Source organism: Diceros bicornis, chromosome 12 (assembly GCF_020826845.1).
Source record: "Diceros bicornis minor isolate mBicDic1 chromosome 12, mDicBic1.mat.cur, whole genome shotgun sequence".
Taxonomy (NCBI): domain Eukaryota; kingdom Metazoa; phylum Chordata; class Mammalia; order Perissodactyla; family Rhinocerotidae; genus Diceros; species Diceros bicornis.
Window position 1 is genome coordinate 57,162,347 of NC_080751.1, and position 23,880 is coordinate 57,186,226.

Below are 23,880 nucleotides of genomic sequence, written 5' to 3' on the forward strand. Positions count from 1 at the left end.
TGCAGTGGCTTCACACCACATTCAGAATGAAATGGAAACTCCTCTCCGTGGCTAAAAGGCCCTACGTAATCTGGGCCCTACTTTCATCTCCCAGTTCATGGCTGCCACCCTCACCATAGCTCACTCTACTCCATCAACACTGACCTGAACACACCAAGCTGGAGCAGCCGCAAGCCTTGGCCTCTGCCCTTCTGCCCAGCATGTTCATCCCTCAGACCTTCACCTGGTTTGCTTCCTCACTTTATTGAGTCTCTGAAAGCCCCTTCATAACCACTTCATTTAAAAAGTCTTCTGGGGGGCTGGCCCTGTGGTATAGCAGTTAAGTGCACGCGCTCTGCTGCTGGTGGCCCGGGTTCGGATCCTGGGCGTGCACTGATGCACCCCTTGTCAGGCCGTGCTGTGGCAGCATCCCATATAAAGTGGAGGAAGATGGGCGCGGGTGTTAGCCCAGGGCCAGTCTTCCTCAGCAAAATGAGGATTGGCATGGATGTTAGCTCAGGGCTGATCTTCCTCACAAAAAAAAAAAGTCATCCGGGGCCGGCCCAGTGGCATAGTGGTTAAGTTCGCACCCTCTGCTTCAGCGGCTCGGGATTCGCAGGTTCAGATCCCGGGCTCAAACCGGTGCACCGCTCGTGAAGCCATGCTGTGACAGCGTCCCAAATACAAGATAGAGGAAGATGGGCACGAATGTTAGCTCAGGGCCGATCTTCCTCAGCAAAAAGAGGAAGATTGGCAACGGATGTTAGCTCATGGCCAGGCTTCCTCACAAAAAAAAAAGTCTTCTGTCTCAGTTCACTCTGTTTTGTTACCCTGTATTTCTTCATCACATTTATCACTACTGTTATATATTTATTTTTTGGGTTCTTATCTTTCTCTCCCAGCGTAATATAAGCTACATGAGGGTAGGGGCTGTATCTTATTCACTAATGCATCCCTAGTTCCTAGAACAATATCTAGCACACAGTATGTGCTCAGGAAATATTTGTTGAATGAATGAATGAACTATTTAATTTTTGAAAGAAATCATCTTTAGGTCTCTTCTGGCCAAAGTATTCTATGTCTTTATGAACTAATAATTCCTTTTTTGTCTTTTTCTCTTCAATGTCCTGGAGGCATTTTAGGAAGGGATACCTGGTTGTTGTTTTTTTTTAAGGAGCACTGTGCTGTGTGTCTGTGTGTGTGTGTGTGTGTGAGAGAGAGAGAGAGAAGGATTAGCCCTGAGCTAACATCTGTCACCAATTCTCTTTTTGCTAAGGAAGACTGGCCCTGGGCTAACATCCATGCCCATCTTCCTCCACTTTATATGGGATGCCGCCATAGCATGGCTTGATAAGCGGTGTGTTGGTGCGAGCCCGGGATCTGAACCTGCGAACCACGGGCCACCACAGCTGAGCACGTGCACCTAACCACTATTCCACCGGGCTGGCCCCAGTGGTGTTTAAGATAGTAAATAAATCAAGTCGTAAGTTTCTCAGTTACTGTGCACTTGATTGTGTTTAAAATTTGGGTGAAAAAAGCCGTCATTTGACACTTAGCACTGGGGGCTCTCCCTGTTGTGATGTCCGGTAGAGGAGCAAGCGTGCAGGTTGCTTCAGGTGGAACTGCTGCCTGGGGCTTTGAATCTTCCTCCACCCTCACTTCTTTGTATTTGAGGAACAGTGCTTCTTGGTGCCAAAGAATTTTGCCTAGTTAGGAATTGCTGTTGTTAATACTCTTGATTCCTCTATTAACGTCCTCTTTGAAAGATGCCTCAGCATTTCAGTCAGACACTCAGAACTGAAAAGATTCTTTAGAAATTGCCAGTGAAATACTACAGGATTTTTATTTGCCATCATATGAAGCAAATTCCTTTCAGAGCTCATTTCCTCATCCATAATTTTCCCTGGTCCCATTCTAATAAGGAACCATTAGTTTTTTGTTTTTTTGTGTGTGAGGAAGATTGTCGCTGAGCTAACATCTGTGCCCATCTTCCTTTACTTTATATATGGGACGCCGCCTCAGCATGGCTTGATGAGCGGTGCGTAGGTCCTGCGTGCACTTAACCACTGCACCACCAGGCCAGCCCCAGGAGCCATTAGTTTTAACTCCAGTTTTCAGGAATTGGAAATCTATTATTTATAGCAGGTTTGATCTCAGACAAGCTGTTTTTCTGAGGCTTACCTCAGACTCTGACAAGACTGAGTAGAATATAGAAAATTTGCTTAATTGGCTGCTGGTCCATTCTTCTCTGGAGGAAGAAAAGTCACCTTTTTTTTCCTCTTTTAAGAAAGAAAAATATTTGGTAATTTGATACAAAGCCACCCACCCAGATTTGCTGTGCTGTTTTGCCCCTGTTTATTTAGGAAATGCCCCATGAAAAGAATTACTTGTTGGGGCCGGCCCAGTGGCATAGTGGTTAAATTCGCAAGCTCCGCTTCGGCAGCCTGGGGTTCACAGGTTCAGATCCTGGGCACAAACATACACACTGCTCATCAAGCCATGCTGTGGCAGCATCCCATATACAAAACAGAGGAAGATGCACAGACGTTAGCTCAGGGCTAATCTTCCTCAGCAAAAAAAAGATTTGTTGCATCTTCAAGCTCTAGACGGGAAACAAGGTTTCTGCTTCATCATAGATCATGTTTTGTGCAGAATGAAACATAGCCATGGCAGAGCTTTCCTTGAGAGCTTTCATTCTGGTTAATCAAAAAAAATGGAAACATTACCTAGTCATCTATTTTTCTAGTTTGTGTTGATTGGCTTCCATATTCTTAAAGGAGGTAATATGGGTCAGAAATATCAGTGTATATGCAAATCAAAACCACAAGTGAGGGGCCGGCTCCATGGCTTAGTGGTTAAGTGCGCGCGCTCCATTACTGGCGGCCCGGGTTCGGATCCCGGGCGCACGCCGACGCACCGCTTCTCCGGCTATGCTGAGGCCGCGTCCTACAAACAGCAACTAGAAGAATGTGCAGCTATGACATACAACTATCTACTGGGGCTTTGGGGGAAAAAAAAAGGAGGAGCATTGGCAATAGATGTTAGCTCAGAGCCAGTCTTCCTCAGCAAAAAGAGGAGGATTAGCATGGATGTTAGCTCAGGGCTGATCTTCCTCACCAAAAAAAAAAAAAAAAAACCACAAGTGATTTTGCCAAAGAAGGTATACAAACAGCCAATAAGCATATGAAAGTATGCTGAACATATTAGTCAGTAGGGAAATGCAAATTGAATCTACAGTGAGACACCACTTCATACCCACTAGGATGACTGTGATCAAAAAGTTGGACAATACAAGTGTTGACAAGGATATGGAAAAAACGGAACCCTCATTCATTGCTGGTAGGAATGTTAAATCGTGCAGCTACTTAGGAAAACAGTTTGGCAGTTCCTCAAGAGGCAGTTACTGTATGACCTAGCAATTCCACCCCTAGATATATACCCATGAGAAATGAAAACATCTCTCTACAAAAAAATGGGAACAACCCAAATGTCCATCAACTGTTGAATGGATAAGCAAAATGTTGTATATCCATGTCATGGAATATTATTCAGCCATAAAAAGTAACAAAGTATTGATACATACTATAACACAGATGAACCCTGAAAACATTTTGCTAAGTGAAAGACACCTGGCATAAAAGATCACGTATTGTATGATTCCATTTATATGAAATATCCAGAGTAGGCAAACCCATAGAGACAGAAAGTAGATTAGAAGTTGTAGCAGTTGTGTGATGGGGAGGGGGAATAGGGAGTGACTGCTAATGGGTGTGGGGTTTCTTTTTGGGATCATGAAGTTGCTCTGGATTTGGATAGTGGTGATGGTCTCACAACCTTGTAAATATACTAGAAACCACTGAAGTGTGCACTTTAAAAGGGTGGGTTTTAGGGGCCGGCTCGGTGGCGCAAGCGGTTAAGTGCGCGCACTCTGCTGTGGGGCCCGCGGCTCACCGGTTTGGATCCAGGGTGTGCACCAACGCACCGCTTGTTAAGCCATGCTGTGGCGGCATCCCATATAAAGTAGAGGAAGATGGGAACGGATGTTAGCCCAGGCCCAGTCTTCCTCAGCAGAAAAGGGGAGGATTGGCATTAGATGTTAGCTCAGGGCTGGTCCTCCTCACAAAAAAATAAATAAATAAATAAAAATAAAAGGGTGGATTTTATGGTATGTAAATTGTATCTCAATTTTTTAAAAAACCCACAATTAAATACTTCATACCCACTAGGATGATTAAAACCAAAAAGACAATGACAAGTGTTGGCGAGGATGTGGAGAAATTGGAACCCTCATTCATTGTTGGTGGGATTGTAAAATGGGCCAGCCACTTTGGAAAACAGTATGACAGTTCCTCTAGATGTTAAATATAGAGTTACCATATAACTCAGGAATTCCACTCCTAGGTATTTATCCAAGAGAAATGAAAACACGTATCAACACAAAGACTTCTAAGTGAAAGTTCATAGCAGCTTCATTTTTATAGCCCAAAGCTGCAAACAGTAGATTACTATTCAGCAATAAAAAGGAAGGAACTCCTGATGCATGGGACGATATAGATGAGCCTCAGAAACATCATGCAAAGACTACATGTGTATGATTGCATTTTTATGAAGTTTCTAGAAAAGACAAACTGTAGACAGGAAGTGGATCAGCAGTTGCCTGTGGTTGGGGATGGGAGTGGTAGTTGACTGCCGACTGGCATAAGGGAATTTTTTGTGGTGATGGAAAACGTTCTAAAACTGGACCGTGGTGATTAGGTGCACAACTGTCTAAATTTACTAAGATTCACTGAATTGTATACTTAAAATGGGTGGATTTTATGGTATGTAAATTATACCTTAAAAATCTGTTTTAAAAAAATCAACACTCAGTCTAGGCCTCTGGATATATTTTAATCAGAAAAAAAAAAACTATTTTTCTCTTCACTGTAGACCCGACCTCCCACTGACTTGAGCTTTAACTTTGATGCCAACAAACAACAAAGACAGCTTATTGCAGAACTGGAAAACAAAAACAGGTAAGAAGACAGAGTCAGGGGAAGAAGGGAGACGGAGGAAGACTTGGGGGAAGTTTAGCATAGGACCTGCATTAGGAGGTTGCAAGGAGCTCTCTTTTCCTTTCCCCAGAGAGGAACAGAGTATTCTAGTAGTTTTAATTTTGTGGATATTTTTCAAGTTCCCGAGAAGAGTATTTTTATGCCTTTTTCTACCACAAAGGATCATTTCATTGAGGAAATGTCAAGTGCAGCAGTATTAAGAAGGTGTCCATCGCGTATCTTGGTCATTTGGAAGCAATCGGAACAAGATCGGTAGAGGTGGCACTACTAGGGTCAAACTTCTAGCAGGAAAAACAAAGCGAGCTCTGAAGCACTATGTAGCCTTCTTTCTTTCATCCATCCACTCTAGAGAAATCCTGCAGGAGATTCAGCGTCTCCGTCTGGAGCATGAGCAGGCCTCCCAGCCCACCCCTGAGAAGGCCCAGCAGAACCCCACATTGCTGGCAGAGCTGCGGCTGCTGAGGTGAGTAGGGATACCGCCCCGCTGTCCCCAAATTATAATCTGCTACGGCAGACATTTATGTCTCAGGAAACCAAACTAGAGGGATAGAATCTATTTGTCAGTATAACTAGTCATGTTAGAGCAAACAGCTAAAGCGTTCCAATCATTCCATTACTGCTTCAGATGTTTGGGTTCCTTTATTAATCACTCTGAGAACTGCTGCCTTCATTACAGAACTAGGTAAACACCAGTGTCCAGCTCCATGACAAGCAGGGCAGTGTTGATACTTTTGTGATTGCTTTAAGAAGACCATTGTGCTACACTCAATCTTCTTATCTTGCTAATTAGTCTGACTTTAGAGACTCTTGGCAGGAATAACGTTCTCTCTGACCTATGAGTATACTCTCCTGGCGCTTCATAGTCAGAGCAGGACTCTGTTGAAGGAAGAGGGTGCTTCCTGTGCACGTCCTCTGAGACATGAAACCAAGTAGGGATCCCTTGCACCACGGCTCTGGTGCCTTCCCACTTCAACATAGATATAAACTGTCTCAAAGATTGAGAGACTAAGGACGTGGGATCTGAATGAGGGTAGAGAGCAACTTCAGCTCCCACTCTGATGCTGTTTTGGAGGCAAGGGGAAGTCTTCCACAAGAGTATAACACGAGAGTGATCTGATCCAAGTTATTAGGCTCTTATTTCCTATAAATCCTAGACAGATGTGCAAGTCTCTTCTGTAAGTGAAGACATTATGGAAACTAAGTCAGTGACTTGATTCTCACCAGACCTCCCGATTTCCAAATAGTGAGTTCTTTCTGTTTAGGTTGTAACCTCTGACATTCCACAGTTGATTTTTAATGTGCTATCAACTGGGATTCTGCATAACTGAATATCCTTTTTTAGTTCTTCTTTTGGCTTAGGTCATTTACCTTCTCAACCATGATTTCTTTTCCTAGAGAATGGAGGTAATTGTTTTTCTATAACTGTCCTTCTGTTTAGATTTATATCATCAATAAATAAGTCATAAAGAATTTAAGCTGTGCAGAAAAGAATCATTAGAGGTGTAGAGATTCCCATTCTCCTAAAAGTTCATTTGAGTTTCTAAATTTAGTTCGGCTGAGATTTGGGTTGCTGTGCAACCACATTTGGGACATTAGTACAGTTGGTGTTACATTAGGAAGGAGGGGAAAACAAATGGTGCTGATTCAGGACTACAACTCTGAGCTATCAGCATAAGATACAACTGTTTTCTTTCCCCACCACAGCTCAGGCACAAGTGACTATTTTGTAGCTAGAAAAGCCAAACACTGTCATACTTGAGTCTAACTGTTGCCAGAACTGGGATTGCTAACAGTGCTTGGTTAAGCTGGAGGGATCTGAAAAATATAGAATTAGTAGACAAAAGGCTTGAATCCAAGGATGTCACATAAGGCAGTAGAAGCAGGAATTTAAGTCCAAGCAAGGTCTAAATCCTGGGAAGTCTGAAAATATTTAATGTGAAAAGCAGCTGCTATATCACTGAAAACAGAGGGACTATTTAATAAGTATGCTGGATCGATTGGTGATGCGTATGGGCAAAAATATTGGCTCTCTATCTCACACTATATACAAAAAACACCACCAGATGGATTAAACACGCAGACAAAACTTTAAAACTTCCAGAAGAAAATGTAGGAGAATTTCTTTAGGATTTTGGAATAGAAAATAATTTTCTCAGAATTAGTAACCATGAAAGAAGCTGGTAAATTCCACTATATTAATATTAAGAACTTTTGTTTATCGAAAAACACTTATTTGTAGATATCTGACATCCTTCTGGTTGTGATCCATATATATGAATCCAGGAACTGCCAACACCCAGCTAGTATAATAAAACAAGATGGAGAATTTCATCCTTAGGATTAGTGGTTATGAATCCTGACCACCGGGGTTGTCTTTTCCCCTTTTATTATTATTTTTAATGGTATGTTTGTTACAATAATATATATGACAAATGTGTAAGATATAAAGCATAGTGATAAAATGAGCACCCATGAACCCAAATCCTAATTGAGGACTCAAATGTTGCTAGAACCATCTGGATAAGAGCCCCTTTATCCCATCTCCTTGTCTCTACTTTCCCCACAGAGCTGACCTCATCCAGAAGTTGATTTATCATTCCTTTGCTTTTTAGACGGTATTACCAAATATATGTGTATTCTCACATAGTAAGGTATTTAGTTTTGCTTTTTGTTTTTTGAGCTTTCTAGAAATGTTATTGTATGCAGTCTTCTGGAACTTTTTTCCCCCTTTCAGTATTACTCTTTAGGATCCTTCCATGTTGTTGCGTATAGTTGTAGTTCATTCATTTTCACCACATATTACAATTATTTTGTCATGCACAGCACAGAGAAAGAGTACTGCATCCAGTCTTGGGAGTTCAGGGAAGAAAACTGAATGAGTCAGCTTCTCTTTATTGAGTTTATACCCACACTGGAAATTTAGGGAGTACGAAGACTAGAAGACAATGATTCCATCCTAAAAAATGTACAATCTAGTTTTAGAAACAAAACATAAAATAATTTGCTAGTCAGTTAAATAATGTTATACAATGTTGATAAAGAGTATGGATATTATGTTATAAGAAATCTGAGTAGGGAAAGATAATATATATATATAGGCTAGAAGCAGTTATAGACCCATGGAGGTGGTGGAAGTTGAGCTAGACCATAGAGAGTAGGTATGATTTGAATGGAGTGTGGGACAAACAAAACATTTCAGATTAGAAGTGGGGTTGGGGTTCAGCATGATCCCGTAAATAAGTATGACACATTTCAGAGAGGAGAAAGAGTCTTGGAGCTAAGGATTTATTTTTGGTCATCCATTGAGTTAGTCTTTAGAGTGCCAGTGATAGGAGATAAAATTAGTTAGATAATTGAGACTGGATTCTGGAGAGCCTTAAGTGATAGGTTGTTGGAAATCCTTGGAGGGTTTCAAATAATGATTTTATTAAGTTCACTAGATGTAAATTAAGTACATACTGAATGCATGATATTCTCTTTATCATTCAATACTTGCAAAGATGAGTAAGGTTCATCCCCTGACCTCGAGGATTTTGCATCATGATAGGAATGACAGCAGTGCAAGGTAAAATAAAGTGCCACGAGAAGCACCAATTGCTATAGTGATTATTTAAGCAGGACCTGATAACCTGCTGAAGTAATCAGGAACAGCTTCCTAGAAAGAGTGACATTTGGAATGGACATTAAAGGAGTGAATAACATTTGGAAGAGATGGGAGAATAACTATGAGTCATAAAATGATGAGGTCTGTTTAGGGTAAAGTAAACCATCGGCTGGAGGTCCAGACATGGAAGGGAATAAGAGGTGAGGCACTAAGGGCAGGAGTGTAGGTGGGGTCTGGAGCAGCACTCTCCAATAGAAATATCATGTGAGCCACACATTTAATTAAAAGTTTTCTGACAACCACATTGAAAAACCAAAAGGAAGTGGGTGTCATTAATTTTAATACTATCTTTTACTTAACCTGACATATCCAAAATATTATCATTTCAACATTAAAAAATTATTAATGAGATATTTTACTTTAATTTTTTCACAATAGATTTTTGAAATCTGGTGTGTATGTTACACTTATAGCACATGTCAATTCAGACTAGCTTCGTGTCAAGTGCTCAGCAGTCACATGTGGCTGGTGACTACCATACTGGACAGCAGAGGTCTAGATCACGCAAGAGTCAGTGATGCTAGAAATTTTACTATTGAGATTATTGCATAGGATGACAAAAGGAACACAGCTTTCCTTTAAGCAGCATTGTAAAGATCACAGAACACTTTCATATCCGTTATCTTATTTGATCCTCAAAGTATTGCTGTTGTTATTTGTTATTAGTCCCGTTTTAGAGAAAAGAAGATTGAGGCTTAGGTTAAGTCACTTGTCCAAGGTTGCATATTGAGTAAATGCTGGTCCTCAAGTCTCTTGATTTATATTCCAGTGCTTTTTCCTCACCGTAACAGGTGAAATCAGGATTAATCAAGCTAGGAGACCATTGCATGTGTGAGGTAAGGAGCACTTGGATAAAGTGAGAGAAGTGGGAATAGAAAGATAGACACATAAATTTCCAAGAGAGAATCATCTGACTTGGGTGACTGATTAGAATATAGGATGTAAACAGGGAAGTATCAAAAAGGACTAAGTTTTCAGCCATGACAAGTGGAAGAAAAAGTGACGGAGATAGGGAAATTGGGAAAGAGAACCATTTTGGGAGGAAAGTCTTAGGTTTGGACATATTAAGCTAGAATTGACATGAAATCTGTCCTCGGGGAAAAGTGATTTCTCTTAGACACAGAGTCATCATGACATCTGTCACACTTCTTGAACCCGATGTTTCATTGCTGGAAGCACTAACTACTGAACCCTGAGCAGTTTTCATGTGTTTTATCCAATGTTAATTTCAATTTGGACTGGTTTTATGTATTTTTCTAAATGCAGTATTTAACTTCCTGATGAAGAATTTTTAAAATCACTTTAATAATATTAATAATACTTTTTCTCTGTGTGGCCATGTGTACTTTCCAAAGCGTTTTTGTATGCTGTTCTCACAACAGTAAAGGAAGGTGAGCAAAAGAGACATTATGAACACTTGATACATAAGGTACCAGAGGTTAAATGACTTGCTCAGCATCTCATACACTGGTTAAGTAGCAGAATGAGAGCTAAGACACATTTCACCTGGCCTTAGACCCTTCTTTGAGGATCCTTTCGTCTTCAAAGTTTCATTTCTGATGGGCTTTCCTGTCGGATAGGCAAAGGAAAGATGAACTGGAGCAGAGAATGTCAGCGCTGCAGGAGAGCAGGCGGGAGCTGATGGCTCAGCTGGAAGGGCTGATGAGGCTATTGAAGGTAAGAGCCAGTGGCCAGCTCTCGGCTCTCCTCCTCCCACCGCTCCGCTGCCCTTGTTCATCTTCCACCGCCAGTGCAGCCTCTGCCTCCTGTGTGATGTCCAGCAGGATGTGGCCAAAGGCTTAAATATTGCTGCTTAGACCTGGGTTTCAGGTAGACCACAAAGGTAGCCTAATTCAGTATTAAAGTCATCTAAATTAGTGTAAACCCTTATTATAAAGAATTAGTAACTGAAAGTAATGTCCTTGAATAGTTGCTTTTATGAATAACTAAGAATGTTTATAAATAGGATATTAGCTATGTATATATGAATATTTCTCAACTATTTAAAGTTTCTAAGACAAGTTTTCAAATATTCCCCCTAAATACTTAACAAATATTGTGTCCTATTTTAGTAAGTATTAACAGAGGCAAACCAACCTAATCAAACCGATTCTAATCAATAACTCTATTAGGAGGAATAAAATAGCATATTAGCTCTAGGTTTTGTATATTGGGGCTTGAATAAATCTGGAATAATTCAGGTCTCGTTATCTACTTTTTGTTGAAAAATATATTACAACCCCTACACCCCAGAGCAGAGAAAGGCATGCTTGGCGTTTAAATATCTCCTCACCTGGACAACTTTACTGGCATTGAACAGAAATACTTACCCAGCTACGTAGCAGCAATACCAGAGCACATTGGTCCATGCTGTTAGTTCCTAAGATCTGTCTCTCTGTGCTGTGCAATGACTGTATTTTGTGGTATGACCCAGAGTTCGTAACCAGAGAGGAAATCACCAAGTGTGGAAGGCCTCAAGCGCCAGGCTGAGGGGGTGCATTTATTCCTGTGCTGAAAGGGAGTCATTGGAGGTTTTGAAAACAGTAGTTTAGGAAAAGATGCAGAACAGGTTAAAAAGGGGAGAAACTAAAGGATAATAGGAGACTCATGAAATCATCCAGGCCTAAAGTGACAGGAGTCTAGACTAGGAGTGGAGCCCAAGGAAATACCAACTTTTGGAGACTTTTCTTCAACTTCTCTATTCTAAACCATTCTTAATAACGAAGCTGGTGGGATTAGCACCTTGGGTAAATGTGGTGTTTGTGTTTTAAACTGACTTTTGATTTGCTCAAGACAATCACCTCTTTAATCTTTTTTTATTTTTTTTTTTTTTGGTGAGGAAGATCAGCCCTGAGCTAACATCCATGCCAATCCTCCTCTTTTTGCTGAGGAAGACCAGCCCTGAGCTAACATCTATTGACAATCCTCCTTTTTTTTTCCTCTTTTTCTCCCCAAAGCCCCAGTAGATAGTTGTATGTCATAGTTGCACATCCTTCTAGTTGCTGTATGTGGGACGCCGCCTCAGCATGGCCTGACAAGCAGTGCATCGGTGCGTGCCCAGGATCCAAACCCGGTCTGCCAGCAGTGGAGCACGCACACCCAACTGCCAAGCCCCAGGGCCGGCCCCCACCTCTTTAATCTGGAGCTGAGTTTTTTTCTAACTTTGGTCCTGGATATTGGGTTTTTTGTATGGACATGTTTCTACATTAACCCTGTGAACAGGATTTCTCATGAGAAATATTTTATGTCTAAATGGGTCTTGTTTAAAGAAAACCTTATGCATAAAACCTGGCCCAAATCCCTCTGATAGTTGTCAAGTATCCAGCTAAGCGACCCATTCACCCACTCAAGACAGCAGAGATGTACTTAAACACGTTTGGCCTGTGTGACATCTGGAGCCATATGGGGCTTTGAAAGCCCTGCCATCATGGGGTTAGTCTACCTGTAGGACAGGAAATAATAGAGGATCCACCCACCCCTTCCATGTGTCAAACCTCCCTTTCACAAAGATGCTCTCAAACATTACTGAGACATAGAGGGGAAGGTACCCCAGGGTGATTTTTGAAAAAGGCAAAAGATGTATGCAAACTGAAGGGAAGTCAGAGTACATTTCCCCTAAGTACCACGATGTGCTTTCCCGTCAGTCAGACAGGTCGCCCTCAGTGTTCCTTCGAGTTCCTGGCTCACAGCCCCACGTGCATTACTACGACCTTGTAGTTCACCTCTGACACTTGTATTCAAGGGCTAAGCAGAATAAGCTGATGCCTGGAACTCTAATCCCAGTTCTGGAGTTTCTTTATATTTCCAGCTGTTGGCTTACAGTTACAATTTCAGTAAAATAAGCAGAACCCTGCTGCCCCATTTTGCAAGATCCTCTGCCAGGTTCTTAAATGCCTTATCATTTACCTACCTGATGTGCTGAGGCCTTTCAGGTTGAGAGGAAGAATTTGCAAACACAAACCAGGAATGCTGTCTCTTTGTCCACTGATTAGAATTCACAGTTGAAATCGCATTCCTTTAGTGTCCAGCTTCCTAAACAGATTACAACATAGTCTTAATTTGTGTATTATAATCACTCCTAAAAGGTCATACATAGGAATTATTGACTTCTATTAAAATTTCAAAGATGTTTTCCTTCTCTTAAAAAAATATATTCACCAACCCATAATAAAAGTACCCTTTAGAATCCTAATTTTAATTTCAAAGGACTGTCCTGCTTTCCTTGATGTTCAGTCTGCTAGCATTTAATTCTCTCATAAAACAGCTGTAAGCAGTTAGTCAAATGGACAATCAAGCCACATGGTCTGGGATACACACAAATTAAAATACACCACACAGTAAATTTCCATTTCACAGGGAGTTCTTTCATTTTGCTTCAGTGAAATATTATATACTTTGTGTATTTATCTGAGAAATGATAATTTGAAGAAGCTTACATATGAAGTGTCACCATTGTTCATTCATTCAACAGAAATCTTAAATCCTTTTTTTTTTTTTTAAAGATTTTATTTATTTATTTATTTTCCCCCCAAGGCCCCAGTAGATAGTTGTATGTCATAGCTGCACATCCTTCTAGTTGCTGTATGTGGGACGCGGCCTCAGCATGGCCGGAGAAGTGGTGTGTCGGTGCGCACCCAGGATCCGAACCCGGGCCACCAGCATCGGAGCACACGCACTTAACCGCTAAGCCACTGGGCCGGCCCTTAAATCCTTTTTTTTTTGGAACAAGGCAGGGTAAAAATTAATCCTACTTTTATTTAACAAAAAAGTATTGAGTTTCCTAAGCATCATGTTTGGGTATTTGGCATATAATGGTGAGTAAGACTCCATCCCTGTCACCAAGGAGTATCAGGGACCTTCTGACATAAGGTAAACTGACACTCAGGCACCCATGTTTCAGAACGTATTTTTTCCCTCATTAATGAATATATGGAAACCTCTGCCTCAAACTTCTTATTTAATCTAGAAATGGTTATGTGTTGGTATTTCAGTTTCTAAATCATGTTCCCAATATTTTTGTGCCTCATTTTCCGTTTTTCCAATATTGTTTTTGAAACACCTTTACCAGATGAATTCTGTAGTTTTGAATTGCAACCTTATTTGCAAATGAGGTTTCGAATGTAAATTTTTATAGAGATGACTATAGTGGCTATGGCATTAGTTTGGACACCTAGCCAGACATCCCCATGTGGAAGTGTCTCACGTGTTTTTAGGTAACATAAGCAGTTCTGGATTTGTATTTGATAATTAAGGTATTATTACCCCCTTTAAATCAAGCTGGCTCCTATGCCTTGTCATCAGTCAATGTTTACTGACCCCAACTGACTAATGGATAACAAAAAGGTTCTAAGACCTTATATCTGACCTGTTCACTGTGTTGACAGAGCCTTCGAGGCTTTATCTGAATAACCTTCCTTGAGTTTAAATTATACAACACCATCCTAAGTAACACTTAGCCAAAGTCCACACCCTCCCAATCACAGTGCACGTGGGAAGCCTCCAAGTCCTGAAAACGCTGCTCTGTCCACCCTCCCCACCCTAACCTGACACGTTGTCGACTGCAAACTGTAATGATTTCGTGTCTTTGGGCACACTATATCAGAGTCACCAAATGTGCAAACATGAAACATCGTTTTCTGAAATTTCCCTATTCTGTTGAACCAATATCAAACCCTGGAGGGAACAGTGAAAGTAGGGAGGTGTCTTAGAAACAGTTCTAAGAAATTACATATGGTCTTTTGACCTCAGATGCAATTTCAGCCTGTTGGGATTGCCCCAGACCTCCCCCACCCTTTCAGTTTCCTTTTTACCTCTTAGGGCTAGCAATAAAAACGCGTTTTTAAATTGTTTGATAATCTTCTACGGCTGTTTGCCCTGCCTAGTGAATGGAGGAAAAGTGTTATGCCCCACAGGGAAGCTTGGGTAGAAAGGGAGATCGCTTCCCACTTGCAAAACTCTAACCCCTTCCACCTGGAGCCAGGCATGCAGATACAAATGCCAAGACTCTGACTTCTTAAGGGGAACTCAGCTAATGCTCAGGGCCCTCTGTGCCTGGGCTCCTGTGCATTTAGGTTTGGTCAGGCATCTAGCAGCTGGCTTTGATTATGAAGAACATCTTCCTATGCTGAGATGGAGTCTCCTCAAGAGATTTCTTGGTACCCATTTAATTTCTAGTCCATGTCTCTCCGTTGCAAGAATAAAATTTACTTCCTCCAAATTTTTACTTCCCCTCTCCCTTTTGTAATTCCCTGGCTTTACTGAAATCATTCTCGCCATTGCACCCAGATCTGCAGACTGAGAAGCACTCATGCATTCCTAAGACTTCCTACACACATGTTCAGTAAAGACTGCCTGTGCGGATGGATCCAATTTAAATAGAACCATTGCAACAGCTTTTAGATTTGCGTACTTGGTGCAGAGAGTAGAGGCTCCCTGACCATGGTTATTGGCGAAATGGCACAGAAAGAGGAAGCGAAGAGACCAATTAAAACATAGTAGCTGAGGAGCAAAGGACTGAGCAGAAACTCAGAAGTGTTTATCTCATCTTCATTGTGCTGCTTTCCACAGTGCCTGTGGTGCATGCTGATAGCTGATAGTCAGCAAGTGCCTACTCTGCACACCATCACTGTAAGGCTCTAAAAGACAGCGATCACACCTTATCTTCATGTTTCCAGTGCTTTGTGCACAATAAGTACTAAATGAAGCTGTATTGAATTAATGAAACACTGAGGTCGAGAATTCTTTTTGAAAGGCCTCTCAGGGCCCTGAAGCAGTTTCCAGTTTGTTGGAGGAAGGGGGATGCGTGTGCATCCTTGGAAAAAAACACAAAGCCGTCCAAAAGCAGTGAAGAGGAGGGGACTAAATAAGAGAATCTGTGATCAAGTGGAATTGCTAGTTGTTGGGAAGTTCTTAGAGCAATGGTTCTCCAACTAGCAGGCGGCAGAATCAGCTGAAAGGCTCATGAAACACATTGCTGCGCCCCACCCCCAGAGTTTTGTTTCAGTTCGTCTAGGGTGGGGCCCAAAATTTGCATCTCTGACAAGTTTCTAGGTGATGCTGCTGCTGGTGGTGGTCTGTGTTCCACACTTTGAGAACCACTGGCTTAGAGAAATGCACCTAAACACATGTGAATATTGTGAATGGTGAAGTAGAATGATTATTGGGCTTTGGAGTCATGGTTGAGCTGCTTCTTTCAGTGTACCCTAAATAGCTGTGTGGCCTTGGGCAAGTCAGCCTCTCTAGGCCTTTTTCATCTGTAAATGAGGAAGTTGGACTAGCTGGCTTCTAAGGTTCTTCCCTTGCAACTCTAGAAGTTAGCATTTAATGAATTGGATGGGGCAGAGGCCTGCCATTTGCTCTGATGTTCTGATGGTGGTCAGGGCCTTTGATCTCTGAACCCATGGGCCTAGCCTGGTTTGCCTGATTCTTCTATCATTTCTTCCAAATGTTTGTGGTGATGGGCATTAATCTCTCTCCGTTTTTCCCTCTGCCTTTTTTTCGTCTTCAACACCTCTAGGAGGAAGAGCAAAAGCAGGCAGTAAGTGAACTTCAGAATTCTCCACCTGATTCTGGCTCCTTTTGCATGTTCTTCTTTTCCTCATGGAACTGTTACATACTTTCTCCTCTCCTCCCTGCACAAGTTCATCTCTGCAGAATTGGTTATGTGTAAAACCCTCAGCAGGTCTCTCCATGGTGCTATAAAATGGCCTAAAAGTCCATGACATGTTTACCTAGTAGAGCATGTTCTCTTTGAAACCAGAGCTTGTTGACTTTTTTTTCAAAGTACACATCTGTCGTGTTTATTTAAATATGCATGATTAGCCAGGCTATAATTGCATTTTCCTGGTCTTGCATTCTCTGTTGCTTCGTGTCTAGAGTGACTTTAATTGCTTGAAACAATTTTTGGGGTGGTGGGGGTGACCTCAGGTCTAAATACTATGTCATGAATGATTGTGCATGAAAACAAGTTGTTCTTTTGCAAACTTCACATGTCCCTTAGTCTTGAACAGGCTTCTGGATGCTCCAGCTCCAGTAGCCTTCGTAACAAAGTTACCATTGAAAAGTAAGTGACTGATTATGCTGTAAGTGATTTCCTGTTCAGAGCCCACTCCACAGGGAGCTCTGGTTTTTCTGAGCTGCACGACTGTTGCATGGCGTTTAGGGAAGGTTTATGTTTATTTTTATTTTTCCTAATAGCCACTGACCCACACAAGAAAATCAATTGAGAGCCTATACACAATAGTAACACCATATGCTAATATAACATAGTGAGGTTTTCAACGCATACATTTTTTTTACACAAGGTAAGATGATTTTTAATTTACCTCAGGGCTTTTTTTTTTAAGAGAAATATGAAATGTTTAATTCAAAAAACTTACTCATTTTTTTTTCCAAAAAACAAATTTATCCGTGTTTTAGATTAAGAATAAGAACACAAAATGTTATATTTACTATTCTGGTTAGGAGAGCAATGGAATCATAAAGTGGAGAGGAAGGGAAGGAAGAGATAGATAGTGAGAGGAGGAGGCAGGAAAGGAATGAGGGAGAGACAGCCTGTCAGAAAGAGGGAGAGAAGACCCAGTATGGTGTTGGGATTGCTAATAACCCAGTAATCTCAATGTCTTAAACGTAACAAAAGTTTGTTTGGTTTTGCTTTTGCTTCATTTGGTTTTGTTTTCTTCCTCATTCACACATAGTTTATTGCTTTGATTTTATAGCACTTCCGTATCAATAGTTATATTCAGATGGGCAAAGCAGAAGACCAGCTGGGAAGTCAAGCCCAGCCTGTTAAACGCTTCTACCAGGAAGTGACACACATCACTTCCACTCCATTTCATTGGCCAGAGCAAGTCACGTGACCACACTTAACTTCAAGGAGGGCAGGGAAGTGTACTCCAGTTTGCTTAGAAGAAGCAGAGAAGCAGGTGCTGGTAATGCCTACCATAAGGAGGAGGATGAATGAGATTGTGTTGGAGGGAAGGAAAGAGAACATCTGTCCTCCTGCTCCCTTCTCCCACTCCTTTCCTCACAGTCTCATCCCCTTGCTATTGACCCTTCCTGCTTATCCAGGGCATTACCTCACCTGTAGTTGCGGACCATCAGTGTTCCCCTCCTCCTCTTCACCCCTCTACACCCCAGAGATGTGCTTCACAGCTGAAACCACTTGCTGGGAACTTCCTTCAACAATCCACCCAGAGTAGCATCTCCTGAGCCCTCTCTGAATGTGCCAGCCCAGAGTAAAGCTCATAATCAGGACCACCCTACACGTTGCCTGAGAACTCTCTTTCAGAAGAGGGCAGATATTAGGGATATTCATTTTAATGGTAGCAATAGAGCTTCCAATAGACATTTTATTTTTAAAAAATCTTATGGATTACCGTGTAATCCAAGAACCAGAAATTGCCTCTCTGGTATATTATTTCTCAGGTCAATTTAAAGCTGACCTTGATCAGACAGGGGATTGAATAACACGTTCATTTCAGTGGCCTTTGATTCTGTGTGAGATCATCATCCCCTTGAAATTGGCAAAATAAGAAGCTAGACCCAGACTGCCAGAGCCTGCCACTAACAAGCCACCTGTGTGCATGTCTTAGGCGTTCTCCACGGTCAAGGTTCTGAGCTCATGACATAGTCCTTGCAGACTCATAGGACTGTCCATGGCCTGAATTGTACAAACTGTTTTTTCTTCATCTTTCCCCACTATGGTATGAAGTAAGACATTGTGCTCTGTGGATATAGAGAGAAATAGCCTCTGTCCACATCACAGGTTTAAACTGGACCCACCTAAGGCTCAGCTCTGAGGCTCAAATTTGAACTGAATGGCTTTCCATAGTTCAACAGTGTTTTTGTTTTTTCTTTTTTTGTTTTTCTGTGAGGAGATCAGCCCTGTGCTAACATCTGCCAATCCTCCTCCTTTTTTTGCTTAAGGAAGACTGGCCCTGGGCTAACATCCGTGCCCATCTTCCTCCACTTTATGTGGGACGCCGCCACAGCATGGCCTGACAAGCAGTGCGTTGGTGTGTGCCCGGGATCCGAACCCGTGAACCCCGGGCCGCTGCAGCAGAGAGCGTGCACTTAACTGCTTGTGCCACCGGGCCGGCCCCTCAACAGTGTTTTTAACATGTACAGCTGAAAAGACTATAAAACTTTAGAACCAGCCCTTCTGCTTTAATCATTGTCATTAATGAATGAGACACCAAAAAGTATTTAACACAGAGCTAAGTTGTAACCCTTTCTTCCTCCTGGGTTCTGGCTGGTGTAGTTTAATTTCTTCCCTATCAAAATGTATTACTGTATATGGGTAATAAAATAATTGTAAAAGACTTTTAAAATGAAGAATTTAGGGGCCGGCCCGGTGGCGCAAGCGGTTAAGTGCGCGCGCTCCGCTGCGGCGGCCCGGGGTTCGCTGGTTCGGATCCCGGGCGCGCACCGACGCACTGCTTGGTAAGCCATGCTGTGGTGGCGTCCCATATAAAGTGGAGGAAGATGGGCACCGATGTTAGCCCAGGGCCGTCTTCCTCAGCAAAAAAAAAAAAAAAGAGGAGGAGGATTGGCAGATGTTAGCTCAGGGCTGATCTCCTCACAAAAAAAAAAAAAAAAAAATGAAGAATTTACTAGACGTGCTTCCCAAAACTGGCTCTGTAAATCCATTATAGAGAATTATTCATATAGTCCATCTTCTTCTTTCCCCTTGAGGGATTGGCTTTGGAGGAATTGGAGAGAAATGGGTAATAACTGTGACTTTAAAAGCTTTGGTGATATGGTTGTACCTTCAGCCTCAGCTGCTTTTCCAGGGCTTTGAGTGGCATTAGTGCCTCAATTGATAATTCTTCTGTTTTTCCTCCCTCCCTCCTTTTCTCCTTCCCTTCTCTTTTCTCAGATCCAAGAGTTATAATTAAGAGCAGAACTGCCTGGCTGTTTCAGATAAGACTTCACCGAGTGACTGTTCAACTCACGATGCACCCTACAGTTTAACAGGCTCAAGAATGAGATTGTATCAGTTGAGTCAGGGTTAATCAGGCCCATGATAATCATCAGACTGTAATTAAAGGACCTTGTCTGCCTTTTTCACACTACAGCCCCAGCTCCCAGCCCAGTGCCTGCCACACAGCAGATACCCCATAAATAGTTGCTAAAGGAAAACAAGTATTAACCAAATTGACAAGATTTTGACTTAAAAGCAGTGTGAATTCATAAGTTTATTAATTGTAAGGGGCATAACCGATTTGAGTACCTCTGGCAGTAATTTTGCTCAAGGTAGATCCATTCAGGAGACTCGACGATGGTTCAGAAATGTCCTTTACGAAAAGAAATCAGAAAAACTAATTTAAGTGTTACCAAAAGAATAGGAACACCAAGCTAATAAATTAGTACTTTTATTATTAACTCTATTATTATTTCCATCTAAAGAACAGATACTGATTGTGTAGAATAAATCATCCTCTCTTTTTTTGACACAGATAATCTGTAAAATGCAGGATATCTATAGTTATTTGTTATCATTTGAAAATATTTTGAGCATTGCTCAGTAAAACCCCAGTGCCCCCAATGAGAAACGTGGTTATGGGATTTAGCAGCAGGTTACAAAGGGGCATATATGGGCAGCAGACTGACGAGGACTCTGCTGGCAATCGTGTCTACCACCACTGGCACACTTGAACTATGGGCTACTCCAGCCTAGGTCAAACAGTATCCTAACCTTAGTCTGGAGGGATTTCAGATTGTATAAATTCATTCTAGGGACGTCTGAGGGTTGCATTTTTCCCAGTGACTCAGTATACCATAAAATTTCATTGCTGGATCGCTAACACCAAATAAAGTGAGCTATCTAAGGCAAAGGGGTTCAGTTTATTCATGAAGGTTGTGTTTTCTTAAACCTTCCTCTGAATCCTCCTAGTAGGAGATCATTACCTTTTATATGCAGATCAACATCAGACTTAAAGACTATAACTTTAGACAGTCATATATAAGGATGGGGACTCCCACAGGCATTGCCCTTGACCCAGGTTAGTAGAAGGGTGATGGTCCAGAGGGTTATATAGGTGGTACTCGGAGAATTATGGAATTAGAGGAATCTTCGGAATTCTGCTAAGAGAACATTGCCACACTTGGGACCCCTCTTTACTTCAGTCAGTAGGGATGTCAAGTGGGATCTTGCCTTATGCCCTTTTTGATTTCTAGAACCAGACAAATAACCCACTGCAAATATACCAAAGAAAGCGTAGTGTGGGCTGGCTCTCGGAAGCCCCCATCTCTGGCGGCAGCTCCACCAAATACACCTCAGAGGAAGGGCACTCAATATTTAGTTAGCCATGGTTAACCTATGAGGGCTCCAATAAAAGTCATGTATATTAACTTTGTAAGTTTAAGAGAAAGTACTTTAAAAAAAAAACTGTACAACAGCAAATAGAAATCTTCTCTTTGTCTATTAAAGAGATTATTGGTGAACCGCTTGATGTTCATTTCCCCTCCTGGTTCATTTAACCTTTGGACACAATCTCGTTGGGAAGTGATTCAGATTCACATGCCTCCAAAATCTTCTGGACTCTCTGGCCTCACCATACTCTGAAATAGAAACCCGAGTCTACTTCTTCCTGAAAGGCAAGGAATTGCCATTCATTTATTTATTCAGCAGTGCCTTACTACGTATGTTCAAGGTTGGTGAGCCTGACCTTTTGGAGGATAACAAGAGAAATCCTACACAAATCCCACCCTCAAATAGTATGACAATTATTTCATAGTTGGCATGATGCCCTAAATACAGAAACACAAGCCAGGTCATTGATATTCTGAGCCTTAGGCACCACTGCTGCCCTCCTAAGTTTGCAAATTCCACAGATGTCTTTTGGTAAACAAAGATCAATGTGCTGTACTATATGGCTTTGCCACAAATCTTCAGCCTGGGTCCCAGTCCTAGTCTAGATATGTAGACTATCTGCCAGTGCTAACTGCACATAAATGGCCTCGTGAAAGTCTGCAGAGTGTGCTGGTTCATCAGTCTCAGCTCCTGTACTCAATATAGGAACCTGGCAGTTTGTCGTTTTGTTTTATTTTTATTTGATTGTTTCCCCAAAAGAGTAAATATCATTACAGTATTAAAATTAGGTATTTGTATTTCACTCTTCCAAAACTCCTTAAACACCTGCAAAGAGTTTACAGTCTGAAGATATAAGGGGAAGTAGCTTTCAGGTCTTTGCAGCACCCCCAATATTTTTCATCACTCGCATCATTGATGAGCTGAGAGATTTTCCTACCTGCTTTTTTATTTCCCTCCTGTACTATATTTCTGTCTTTTCCTTTCCTGACCAGAATGCATACAACATATGAAAACTGTCCACCAGGGTCTCCAGGAAAAGTCTCTACACACCAAGCTGGAGAAATTCGCCTTCCACTGGAGGAATATTGAATTCCTAGGACAACAGTATTTCCCCCTGCGTACTGCAGTCTGAGTCTCAGCAAAGCATCAACAGAAAAGAATGAGTGAAAGATGAGTTCTAGGTTTTGAGCCTGAGAAGCTGGGAAAATGATGGGTACCACTGACTGAAAAAGTAAAAATGGAGAGATGATCTGGGTTCTAGGAAGGGAACTTTGACCTGATTTTGAACATACTGAGTTACAAAGAATAGGCAGCAGTCAGGCTTTTTGTCTGGTCTCCTAGATTTTTGGGGATACCCAACTGGGATTTCAGTGGGAAGACAGGGCTAGCATTGTAGATTTGGAAGTCTTCAACATAAAACTAGAGTTGAAACCATAAACATGAGCCTTAGGGAAAACCCATAGTAGACAAAAAGAAGAAAGAGGAGGTAGGAGGGGTAGGATTGTGGATTCTCATAGAAGCCCAGAAAGTTGCAAGAGGAGAAAGTTAATAAGACAGTAAGACAAAGAACCCCTGGACTTGACAATAAGGAAGTTATCAGCAGCCTTGGAAATGAAATTTTCAGTAGGGTAATAGAGTGCAGACAGCTCTAAAAAAGGGTCTTTGTCTTGTCCAACCTCCTCAGCCCACACCCGCTGAGTAACCTCACCTCAATGAAGGAAGGAGTTAACTCTTTAATCTGTCTTATTGAATTACACACAAATGGATTGCTCTTCTGACTCTTAGAACCTTGTTGACAAAAACCCATTTCTTTTCTATCTGAACATGCACATTACCTCTACAAGCCTCAGTTTCCCCATTTATAAACTTCCAACTCCACAATTCTTTGATCCTTTCATCACTGGTACCAATTGGTATATAGGGGAAAGGCTATAAACCAAGAAGGGTCTACGGAAGTCCAGCTGAGTTCATTTGACTGGTGTCTCCTTTTGTGACTGTGAAACCCTCTGGCCTCACTTCATGCCTGGGCTTTATTTCGATGACCAACTCCTTCCCCAGGGTTTATTCATGATATCCTTATACCTCCCACTCTTCCAGACAAAAGAAAGCATCCTAAGAAAACGTCAGCTGCTTCCACGAAGCCCTCTCCCATGGCTTATCTCCGGGATTCTTGGCCATACCTCCCACAGGAGGACAGGAATCCCTACCACTCTCTTTCAGACCTCATCCCAACGTCCTCTCTTGGCATAGGATTGGATCTGTGACCCTTCATTTTGAGAGTGTCTCTAAGGATTTGAGTCATATCCTCAAATCCTGATGCTCTATCAATCTCTAGGGTTTTATAGCTGATCTCTAGGGTTTTATAGCTGACCGCAGGCTGGTTCTGATGTTCCATATTAACAGCAATGCCAAGGTAGGGAGTTTCCTAGCCTGGAGTCCTTAACTGAAATGAACATCTGCTTAGTTTCACCTAAAAGAAGTATGTTATAAAGGGTACAATAGACTCTCTTGCACTCTTCTCCATTTGCTGCTAATCGTAATTTGGCAAGTAGAATTACTCTCCTTTGGAGCTGCCGTATAGATGCCCCAATGCTTTAAAAAAAAAAAAAGGAAGGAAGAAAAGTAAAGGCATGTTAAATTAGAGGCAATGCAGAGAGACAGTTAACTGCAGCTAAAGTGGTACTTTTAATAAGAATCCATGCCAACTCACCACTGCTCTAGAAAGCTGGCTGACCATAAATCCTTCAGTGCTTTTATTATTATGTATTCTTATTAACTTAAATATATATATAACATTTGCTATTTATTCACGGCTTTCACATTTCAAATTTCAACTCCTATATTTAACCAGCTCAGACCTCAGGAAG

General features: G+C 41.6%; 1 protein-coding gene across 15 annotated transcripts in view; it reads left to right on the plus strand.

The window, feature by feature from the left end:
• The window catches only part of DTNB (dystrobrevin beta), a 248,882-nt gene that overhangs the window by 201,136 nt on the left and 23,866 nt on the right, over window positions 1–23,880 (plus strand). For 9 of the 15 annotated variants that reach the window (XM_058551640.1, XM_058551641.1, XM_058551643.1 and 6 more), the window contains 3 exons: window positions 4,909–4,994; window positions 5,383–5,496; window positions 10,278–10,374. In XM_058551640.1, the coding sequence (XP_058407623.1) occupies window positions 4,909–4,994; window positions 5,383–5,496; window positions 10,278–10,374 (297 nt within the window). Of the gene's footprint in view, window positions 1–4,908; window positions 4,995–5,382; window positions 5,497–9,488; window positions 10,255–10,277; window positions 10,375–16,213; window positions 16,470–23,880 lie in introns of those variants that run through there. The other 6 variants (XM_058551649.1, XM_058551648.1, XM_058551650.1 and 3 more) reach the window with 3 other exon arrangements.